Source organism: Cajanus cajan, chromosome 6, assembly GCF_000230855.2.
Source record: "Cajanus cajan strain Asha chromosome 6, NIPB_CcT2T_4, whole genome shotgun sequence".
Classification (NCBI taxonomy): Eukaryota; Viridiplantae; Streptophyta; class Magnoliopsida; order Fabales; family Fabaceae; genus Cajanus; species Cajanus cajan.
The window spans coordinates 49,519,054-49,531,008 of NC_138522.1; the positions used below are offsets into that span (position 1 = coordinate 49,519,054).

At 29.0% G+C, this 11,955-nt stretch overlaps 1 protein-coding gene across 1 annotated transcript; it reads right to left on the bottom strand.

Annotated features, from left to right (window-relative positions):
• Positions 1–565: 565 nt before the first annotated feature.
• LOC109816098 (protein IQ-domain 26-like) lies at positions 566–2,685 on the bottom strand. Its single transcript, XM_083077470.1, has 3 exons — positions 1,185–2,685; positions 827–1,036; positions 566–721 (listed from the first exon to the last, which is right to left on the bottom strand). Exons 1-3 carry the CDS (start codon positions 1,437–1,439, stop codon positions 605–607), a joined length of 582 nt encoding a protein of 193 aa, XP_082933596.1. The 5' UTR covers positions 1,440–2,685; the 3' UTR covers positions 566–604.
• Positions 2,686–11,955: the final 9,270 nt, after the last annotated feature.

An 11,955-nucleotide genomic window follows, 5' to 3' on the forward strand; every position in this document is an offset into this window, starting at 1 on the left:
AAATAAGGAGTTAAATATCTTTTCGAATCTGTCCCAAGTTTCAACAGTCACATCCTCCTCTAGTAGAAGTAATTTCTATCTGTCTCCCTAACAGATTCTGTGGATTTCTGAAGCTTCCCCATCACAACATTCTTGAAATTAATGACTTGTTGAACTTGTGAGCAAGACCTTTGCATTCTAACCCCACTCAAGCTATTCCTAGACTCCATTTCTTTGAGGGAAAGCCTCCTCCATGCACCTTGTTTTGGTTGTTGCTTTGGAGCACTATAAGACCTCATTTTGGCCTCAAAAGACTGAGTACTAGCCATGTAATTTGGAAAATTCCCATATTGCCCGAGGAACAAGTTATCAGTGCACACACTCTTTGGTGTCACAGGTGCAACTGAGCCACAACTACAAGAGTTTGTGAAACGTGGAGTGCTTTGTGCCGTAGATAACCTACATGCAGGGTCCTGAAAATTCCTTTGGTCTGGTATAGACAAACGTGTCGGCGTTCTATATGGAATTAGTAAGGGAGAAGAAAGTGCATGAAACGATGGTTCATCACCAAAATCTGATATTGTCCTTCTAGACCTTGACTTAGGCCTGCCAGTGACCACTTCCACTATTTTGGGGCACCCATCAACACATTTGTTGTTGTTTGTGGCATCAAAAGAAGATGATACCCTTCTACTGTGGTGTGGAGCTGCATATTCACTCTCAGTATACCATCAAACCTCTCCTGCAAAGATTTTAATACAATAATTAGCTTAGAATATCTGATGTCCATAGCCACTATGCATAATATAATGAGAAAAGTGGCCACAATCTGAGATCTCTCTAATACCATGGATCTTCTTGATCTATTTTGAGATCTATATGCTTCATTCTTTGTGCTCATGAAGCTGTGTGATTTGTGCGGCCTAATTGTAGCTTGAGCTCTGACAAGAGCCTGCATACTATGGAGGGTTGTTGTTGCTTGCTTCCTCACTAAATACCCTCTGACAAGTGCCTGCAACTTCACCAATCCCTTTAAGGCCCTCAATGCCTTCCTTGCCTATTCAAAAACCAATGTCAATAATTCCACACTCCACACAGTGCACCAAAAACAAATAGAGCATCATTTCAAGTCAAACAAACCCCTTACTATTTAAGCAAAAGGCCTATAATTTTTGGGCATAAATAAGCAAAACTTACAAACTCACCAGATATCCTCTAAACACTGTTTGAACCTTGATGGCAGCCCAAATTTCAGGTCTAACACCAAACATGGTGCCACCCCTTCCTTGGCTGGTGAGCCTAACAACTGTCATCACAGCCCGTGCTGTCGCCACAACAGCATCAGCGACTGCTGCTGTGGCGGCAGCAACTGCGAAAGCGTGCTTGTTTTGTTCCTTCTCCCCTTCTGTGTAGAAGGATTGTGACCAAGTAGCCTCTGGTTGTGAAATGTTGGGGGGCATAGTTCCTTGATTGTGACACAAGACTCTAGAATTAATACTACTCTGAGAACAACACCATTATATGTTTTTGGCCTCTCCACACTTTGACTTTTGTTTCTGCTCTTTCTCTCTTTTAATCCCAAACATGCTCTTCACCCATCTTGTGGCTCTCCCCATTGCATCATTGCAAGAAATAGTGCAGCCTACAAATATGGTGAAACGTGGGAGTTAAAGTATGCATTTTGCATCATTGCAAGAAATAGTGTAGCCTACAAATATGGTGAAACGTGGGAGTTAAAGTATGCATTCTCTAAAATAATAATAGAGAGAGAGAGAGAGATAATTAAGATGCAATAGGATAAATGAGTTAACTGAGTAGGGAGAGAACAAAGAAAGTTCAAGAAATTGAATAAATGAGTTAACTAAGTAGGGTGGTTTCATATAATAGATATAATTATAAAAAGTAAATGCTAGTTGCTACAGCTAACTATAGGACTACAGTAAAGTAATCAGAGAGAAAGGGTAACTACCTCTATCGTTTGATAGAATCAGATTCCGAGTAAGAAAAAGGAAACTCTTGTAGGCTTTTTTTTTTTTTTTTTACTTTTTTACACAATAATCACACCAAGATTAAAACCTTTGATCACATGCATACTACTCACTTCACTATTAGTACGACCTAAGTAGTTTCTTAACAGTAGGCTTGCTAGTAATTTAGTATTTTACTAATTATTTTATCATTACATTTTTAAAATCCTAAATATTTGAGAGCCACTTTGGAGTAGTAATTGATTCAAGCTGGAAAAAAATAAATTCTTAGAACGACTGAAGCGATGTGTCCTCGAAAGAAAGATAAACTTGATACTTCCAAGTACTAAGATAGATGACAGATACTCGTGTGAAGCATTCCTAATTTATACCAGCATCCTCTATCATATATCAACTTCTAATTAAGTATCTTCAATTATTTAATGTTTTGCACTCTCTTTACCATTCAACCTATCATGCCAAATGAATGAGCCACTTTCATAATTCATTCTATTTTCACACCTGCTATACATGTTTCTTTCTTCAGTTTCAAGCCCTGAACCAAATAATTGATTATGAATAGGTTCTAAATTGACAAAGCCTCTCGTGCATAGCTTCCTCTGAATGTTCCTATATGGTTCAGCACTAAAGTAGAAGCAATCAAAAAGATGCTTTTGCTTCAACATAAATTCTTTCTCGTCCAATTAGCTAGCCATGCTGCTCTTTTATTTTATTTTATTTTTCCTTTATCTCTCTTTGGGGTATGAAAAGATCAATCGATTTGTAGCTACCACTAACATCATCTATCTAATATTTGTTTTTCAGACTCTTTAATTGATTAAATTAAGCAAAGTTATACATATATATTTGTTTTTCAATTCGTTTAAAGGTGGAAGCTAGCTATTGACCATGCAAGTTATGCATGTAAAAACTTTGTTGCACTTATACTTTGGTGAAAGGAAAGAGGATAAAAGCAAAATTTGTTAAAAACTATACATTAAGTGGTGACATCCGATAAACTAAGTTGTTGTATTATGAATTGATATCTAATTTGTTATTGATTTAACAAGCAAAAAAGATCATCCTATATTGTTGGTCCGATAGGGTCAAGTTACTTAAATTTCTCACTTTGTGTTATAGGAGATCTCCTAATTGAAATGTGTGACGATACAATGTAGTTGTTATGTAGTATATATTGTGTTGTTGTGATGAAAAATTTGTGATGTTAATATAATGTTGTTCAAGTTGATATGGTGTTATAGATTGAGTTGTTCATATTTATATATGTTGGTTGTATTGTGATGTTATATGTTGAAACTGTTTATAGGGAAGACGTGTTGACATATTAATGTTGTTGATGTTTCATGTTGTTTATATGTTGTCTTTTTAAACTCTAACTTATTCTTGCGTATTTTTCATATGATTTGGATTGCAATGATTATATATGATGTGAGAACAAAACAGAGATAGGCATAAGGTGTTGTAGTTGAGATAGCTATCAAGAGGATGACAAGGTTGTTTATATTTTTAGATACTACTACAATGTAGTATTTTGTATAAAAGTTATTTGACTAACAAATTATAGGTTGTATAATTTAATTTTACTAAACTACTGCATTTATAATACATGATTGTATAATTGTTTCACTTTCACATGAATGAGATATAATACATATTTAGTTATTACTGTCAGTTATAAGTCGTTACGTGTATAAATTAGGAATCTTTACAAATTTTGATTAATTAAAAAGTATACATATCTTTATTGATCAACAAAATATTATATATAAAAGTATATATTTATTTATATCAAATAATAATCCTAGATTTTTAGTTATCTTTATACTCACCGGATCATTGAAGTAGATCTCATCAAGGACACTAAAGGGAGAACAGATTTGAACTTTGGTGACTTGGTGCATTACAAATAGAAGAAATCCACAAGGTGACAAAGGATGTCCACAATTTTTTCGTGTTAATTACGGACATGTCACCACATTTTTGTTATTTTCATTTTTAAACTTAAATCGAAGAAAACATTGAAAATAACTTACCCGCATTTTCAAAAATGAGCTTCATTTGAAAATGTTTTCTCATAAAACATTTCCTAAATGTTAAGCAAACGTATTTTCACACCTATTTCTTATTTTCATTGAAAATGAAAAAAAAATGAAAAAAAAAAGGGTCAAACCAAACCTATTTTTAGTTTTTTATGTTAAATTAATATTTTTATGCTAAAATAATATTTTTAATGTATTATTTAAAAAAAAATAGTTGTGTTTTAAAACATAATTTTTGTTTTTATATATTTTTTTAAAATTAGAAGTCGTGTTTTAAAATGGCTTTTGGTTTTATTTATTTTTAAAAAAAATAGAAGTTGTGTTTGAATAACACAACTTTTGAAGAGAAAGTCATATTTTACAAACATAACTTACCCTAGTTCCATAGTTTTTTTTTAAGTTACCCATTTTGAAAATTTAAAAATATAAAAAATATATTAAAAAAAACACCCTTGTTATGTAAAAAAGCCGAGAAAGCATTAGCTTTTCTATTCCAACATGGATTAAAAGGGGCTTTAACTACATGCGTATCATGTGTAAGGACCATTTTCTTTGTTTAGGTATAGCCTATTCTATGAGGAAAAATAGGTATACATGGTCTACTCCTGAACAATACTCTATCATGTGATTTTTTCCATCAAATCCGTGATACCATTAATGAAATCCCTAAACATTATTTTGTAGTCCAATTCCATTTTGAATATACTTCCATGCTATTTTTCTTTCTCATTCCTACTTGTCTGCTTTTGTGTGTGCTTTGGTCTATATTATATGTGTAATATTGGTTAATATATGCGTTAAATGACATTAACATGGTTATGGTTATAAGCTTGACATGTGCTCTATATACACGATTCTCTTGAAAAGTTAAAAGCATCAAATTGCAACACTTAGATGGTTTTAAAAAAAAAAGACACTTTTAATTTTATCATTTTAAAAATATTTTGTTTGGACAAGTTAATTTTAAAATTTTAAATTTTTAGTTTGAATATAATAATTTGATTTTACCATGATAAAATTAGTTTTAAAAATATATTCATATGTTAAAAATTTTAAATTAAATTTTATAAAAGTAAATATAACCAATTTAAAATATTTAATAATTTTAAAAATTAATATTATATAATATTTAATAATTTTAAAAATATTTTTAAATATTCAATAATTAAAAGAGTGAAAAGATAAGAGATAAGATAAAAAAAAAAGTGAAATAAGAATAATAAATATGAGAAATTTTAAATTCTTACTTTTTTAGGATAATTTGAAATTCTACTATTTTAAGAAATTTCATAAATATTTGAATTTCAAATTTTTTTATAAATTCTTCATCTAAACAAAACATTTTATCTTAAGAAATTTGAAATTCTTCAAATAAATAAATTATCCCATTTAAATACCTCATCCAAAGATACTCTTAACACATATGAGAACAATGATGAAAATAAAGGAGTGGCTATTAAAGATTTTAGCAAATTCTCATACTTGTGATTAAATAATGGCATCTTAGGAAATACAATAGGTAACTAAAGACAAATCTATTTTGAATTGTGTTATCGATTCTGAATTTATAATTCAATTTTTTTAAGAAGGGCATTAAGCAAGTATATTTGATAAATTAAATTTTATATTATTATCAAGGATAACTCTTTTGTATAATAAGATTTTTATGTGACAGAAGAAAATTTACTATCGACATATTTTACGTTGTTCTGAACCTAAGAAAATTCATTTCTGGATAATTTGGGGTAATAAAAAAAATCCGTAGATTACCCTTAATAAATGATGGAGAAGAGGTTCATGCATTTTTATTTGGATTTTTTGGAAGTCTTGGCATTTCGAACAATATTCATGCAAAGATTATAATTCTTGTAAATGGGTTTGAGTTATGTTGGGAGAGGAGGTTCTCTCATGTCCAGTGTCGGTCAGAATTTCTTTATCTGGTTCAGTTTGTTCAAGAGGGAACCAACCATCAACATCGTTATGCAAATGAGATTACTCTCATCGGAGAGATATTGGGTAGATCATGGAGTTGCTCCCTCACTCACGTGTCTTGAGAAAAAAATTCATGTGCGAATTGGTTGGCAAAGAAGGATTTGACGTCAAACACTTCCTTAATAATCATTGAAGAAACAGAAATTACTCTTCAATTGTTATTAATTGCGCATGCATCGAGAATTCCCTATCCCAGTTGTAGGGTTGGTTTGTTTTGTTTAGGATGCTTTTAGTTTGATTTTTCTTTGTTTTCTTTCTTTACATTTGTCACCAAAAAAAAAGATGGAATTTTTGTGTGGAAAGGTATTTCATTCTATTTTATTTTTGTTTTTGGGTAATCACTGTTTCTTTGCATATTTATTCCCTTTTCTCATTTTTTGTATTTCTTCATTTCATTTATATGAATCCAGGCCCCGGGGAAGGGCATCTGGGTCTTACTTGGCCGATACAGTCCACAGATATATGAAGAAATTGACATAAACTGTGGGCCCTAAACATAGATCATCGACAGATATACTAACAATCCCATTTTACTATTCACACCCCCTCCAACTCTTTTTTAAAACTAAACTAAAAACACTAAACTACTCCCCTTTTTAACTTCCCCACCCCCTTCTCCCTCTTTCCTCACCTTATACATACCCTTACCCCTCTCATTATTTCTCAATTATGAATTTCTATCCTCTCCATTTCATATTCTCCATCTTTTTTTAATTATTATAGTTTTAGATGTATAAAGGATATAAATATTTGTTAATATAGACATTTAATGTAATTTATATACTCCAAATTATAGAAATGGAGAAAAGAAAATACAAATCGGAGAAGATCTTTACGTCTCTTCCTTACCACACTTTTTTTATATAAAATAAATTATTTAAATAAATATTTCTTGGAATGAATAATTCGTTGAGGATATGTATGTTGTTTTTCTTTATTTTTGATTAATCAATTATAAATTCAATTCTTTTTACAAGGTAATTTTTCTTATTATTTGGAAAGAGGATTTCTCCACACACACTTTTTACAAGGTAATTTTTCTTATTATTTGGAAAGAGGATTTCTATACACACACATATACTATTTAATTTAATTAATAACTTATATTTTACATTAAATTATAATTAAAAATTGTTAATGTTTTAATAATTTTACAAATTTTAAATATTAATTTAAATTGTCAACATAAATTTTATTAATTTAAATTGTCAACATAAAATCATTTTATACGTTAATTTGAATATATATAATAAAGTATTAAATAATTTCTTAATTTTTAAAAATTTGTAAATTTAATCTATATATTAAGAACTTTTAAATTCACAATAAAATCGTTAAAATTTGATGTAAAAAATAAATTATTAAGTTAAATTTATCAAAACTTGCTATTAGAATATATGAACCTCTTTATTTATAATATATATATATATATAATTTGAATTATATACTTATATTTCCTCCAAAATTAAATATAAACAAAAATAAAATCATATGATAGATCTAAATTTTTTTATTCATCAAAAAATACATTGATAATATTAGAATTTAAATTTAAGATCTTCTGTATATTATTTTGATATCATAATTTCATAATTTTTTTATTAATTAATTTTAATTTTATCTAATTTTAATTATAATGTAGTCTGGAAGGAGTAAACTCTCGCGCTTATTATCTACTAATGATATATTTTCATTTGATTATATTTTCTCTCTTGACTTTTTTCTTCGATTAATTTTCTGTCAAAATTTTTTATTGCGAGGCGCGTGTGATATCTTTTATTGCCTAATTAAATAATTAAAAATAAGTTTATTAAACACTATGATAACAAATTTATAAAAAGTAAATTATTTTAAAAATATGCATCCGGCCAAGCAACATGGGTTTGATTGATAATTGATTACACAGAGTGTAACAGGATATCAATAATTGACACGGTAATTGATTACAGCTTGATACTAGTAATTGGACCGTGACCTAATTTCTTATCTAGATGACATTAGTTAAATGTTTCAACAGAATACAACATAATAAATGTTTATTTTGTAAGAAAAATAATTTAATAAATAAAGCAACATTACACGTTAATATTTTTTTAACTTACACAACTTAATTCCATCAAAAAGTTAAAAACAAGTAATACAGATTACATTCATTTTGTTATTTTTATTTAAAAGTACCATTGATTTTTTTTTATTGAATTATATCCTTGTGATCCGTTGGTAAAATGGAAGAAACTAGAAGAGAAGTATAGTAGATAAAAATATTTTTAAAAAAAAGTGAATAAAAATAGATGAAAAGTAAAATAAAAATAAAGGTGCTTAGTTTGAGATAAATAAATAAAATAAAATTTTTAATATATATATATAATTGTTTTTACAATTTGACTAGCATAAAAAAAAAACAATTCGTAACTTCGTGTATTTTTTGTAAAAAGAAATTTAAAAACAAAATAATTAATGTTAAATATGTGTGCATAGTTAATAGTTAAAAGGTGTAAATAGTTTTTAGTTATTTAAATGGTGTAAGATATTTAAAAAACAAATTAACAAAAAAGTAGATAAAAAATATTACAAATAAATAAATAAATAATTATATGAGAGAGTCTAATTAATGGACAAAATAGTCAATAGAATGTGTACATTAAAAAAAACATTCTCTTTATTAATATTAATGGGGTCGAAGTATTTCATGTTTCTACATTTTTATTTAATATAAGTATTTAAAATTTAATAATATTTGATAGATCAATTAGTGTTACATTTGGTTTTCAATCTTAAAAGTCTTAAGTTTGAGTCTTATTTTTGAAAGAATGATTAATTTTTAATATTATTATTTATTATTTAAAAATTTAAGAGTAAAAGAGTCTAAAAAAATGTGTATACCAAATGAGACAATTCCCTTTATTATAGATAATGAGGTCAAAACACGTCATGTCTTTATATTTGTTTAAAGGTGTTTAAAATTACTAATGTTTGTTGAATCAACTAGTATTGCGTCTAATTCTCAAACATCAAAATTTTGGATTTAGTTAATTTTCAATATTTATAAGTTTTGAGGGTAAAATAGTCCAAAAATTGTGTATATGAAAATAGAGCATTCCCTTTATAATATGTATAGATAAAGGGATTGAAATATTTTGTGTCTCTAATAATTACACAAATAGGATATTAAATGGTTGTGAGTAATTATTCATAGAAGATAAGAAGTTATATTTTATTAACATTTGAGGGATATAATGTTCCACTAAAAAATGGAGACAAAAAATAGTTACATACCATGTTATCCCCTTTATAATAGGTAAAATAGAAAATTTTATTTATATATAGACTAGAGGAACCGAAGTATTTCGTATCTATAATAATTACACAGATAAAATATTAAATGATTGTGAGTGATTATTTAGAAAGGATGAAAAGTTGTATTTTTTTAACATCCGAAAGATTTTAAAAGGTGAAGACAAAAAATAATTATATATCATAATTTTTTTTATAATAAGTATAGATTAGTAAAAAAATAATATGTCTTCATTAAAAATAATAATAAATTTATCTTAATAATTAACATTATTGCATACTTATTAGATGTTATGGTTATGTATGTTATTGAGGATAAAATATAAAAAATAAAAATCAACACCAAAATGAGATAATTTTTTTTTATTAGTATAGATTAATAGTATAGATGAAATAAATTTTTATTTAATCAATTAAATAAAAGTTAGACAATCATTTATATGATTTTAATAATATTTAATCAATTAAATCATAAGAATAAACAATTTTGCATATAAAAAAACAATTATATCAATTATCAACATTTAAAGTCACAGTTTCTATCAACGTGGATCAAGACTTTTTGGTCTCTAACCAAACCTGATGAAGAAAAAATGGGATCACTTCTTATAGATTTATTGAGAATAATTTTGATTTAATTCATGAACTGTATTAGAAGTATACCGGATCCTAGTGAAAAGAAGAAAAAAAAAATTGTACTCGGTTTAATAATAATTGAGTGACATCGTTTCTTTTCGTCCAAACCAACAAATCCCTTGACCTGTATTATATCATTTATTTTTATTTCAATAAGCTACCTTAGCTTATATAACAAAAAAACACACACACACATTCTCAATTCAGAAGGGAAAAAAAAAATACAAGCTACCTTATTAAATCCAAAAGTCGTTTAAATGGTACAAAATTAATATTTTATAAGCAAATAATATTTTTTTAAAAAAGATCTCAACACACATGGCTTCTTTAGTGAATAAATTTACATCATTGGCGTTTGCATTCTCATAAAATATCTATTATAACTTTTGTAATTGTAATACCCATTTTTTTATTATTAATTATCAATGGCATTTTCGTAAATTTTATAAGGTATAGGGGTATTCTTGTAATTTTATTACTGATGGCATTTTCGTAATTTTAAAAAAATTTAAGGGGTGTTTTGGTAACTTGGAACGGGCCGTTCCAAAAGCAAAACGGGTCGTTCCAAGCTTAAAAAATTATACTAACTTTTTTTAGTGAGAACGGGCCGTTCCGGAGGGAGAATGGGCCGTTCCGGAGGGAGAACGGGCCGTTCTGGCTGAGTCTCGGAACGGGCCGTTCCGATTCTGGAACGGGCCGTTCTGCTTTTTGGGAACGGGCCGTTCTGCTTTTTGGGAACGGGCCGTTCCGATTTTAGAACGGCCGTTCCAGTTCAAAAATTTGCGTACATTTAAAGGATTCGGAACGGGCCGTTCCGAATTCAGTACAGCCGTTCCGGGTGCCCTAGAATGCCTATAAATAGGGGCCAGGGGGTGAAAAAAAAATATACTGAGGGAAGTGAAAATCTTAGAGAGAGAGAAAGAGAAGAGAGAGAGAGAGAGAAAGAGAAGGGAGAGAGAGAGAGAAAGAAAAGAAAAGAGGAGAGAGAAAGAGGAATCCAATAGAGGAGGTTCTGCCAGGGGAGAGAAAAGAGGAGGGAGAAGAAGAGATTCTGCCCGAGTTTCGGTCCTTGTTTAAGGAGAGAGGTGGAGGTTCTGCCTGAGTTTCGGTTCTTGTTTAAGCAAGAGAGAGAGAGGAGGTTCTGCCCGAGTTTCAGTTCAGGTTTATACAAGTAAGGGTAGTGCTTATAAAATTAATCTAGTATATATGAGCATGATAGGAATAGTATAATTTTAATATGCTATTTTATATGGAGATTTTCATTTCATATAGTATAATTTGGATCAATTGATGGTTGTTTTGGATATTTAAATATTTATATTATTATTATATTGACAAATTGGCATGGTTATGGTTATGTTTAATTATGGAATATGCTATGTGTATGTGGTTTGGAAAAGTAAATAGGACTTAAACGAGTAAGGTTATGGTATGGATTAGATCTCTTGGTGAGATCAGGATATAATCTTTGGAAAATATAAAAATTGGGAATCCCATGGTGAGGATTCCAATATGGAACTTTTTCAAAGGTTGTATAATAAACCACTTCAGATGTTAGGTGGATTCTGAAGTACTCCTTTAAGTATTCTATTTGCTACCGGTATGGGGGCAAGGCCGAGTCATACCGATGGATGAAGTGGCCATGATCACCAGGTTTACGTGACAACGCAATCCAACTGTATATTTTCCATGAGAGGTTCGGAGTGGGACATGGGTTGATCACCTGTTTCACCGTATTTGACACTTGGTTTGGATGGTGTCGAGGCCAACATTTGGTTTGGATGTGTTGGTTACATCATGGATTATACAGTGGTGTGACTTTGTTTTGGATGTGGAATATGTATACATATGGTATGGATTGTATACGTTGGTTATGGATTTTCTTATTATCATAAAATATGTATGCATTGACATGGATGTGTATACAATATATTGGTTTAAATTTAGAATGGAAATGACTTTTTGGCATGGATAAATAATGTGGATAAATATCTGTTTAATGATATTTTATTATGATATACTATGGA

What these genes read in the sequence shown, in the direction of transcription:
- LOC109816098 (XM_083077470.1), bottom strand. Translation starts at nt 1,439, where the DNA reads ATGCCCCCCAACATTTCACAACCAGAGGCTACTTGGTCACAATCCTTC. An exon ending in CAGTGTTTAGAGGATATCTG is followed by an intron (nt 1,037 to 1,184) that starts GTGAGTTTGTAA and finishes GTTTTTGAATAG; the next exon opens with GCAAGGAAGGCATTGAGGGC. An exon ending in ATAGATCAAGAAGATCCATG is followed by an intron (nt 722 to 826) that starts GTATTAGAGAGA and finishes AAATCTTTGCAG; the next exon opens with GAGAGGTTTGATGGTATACT.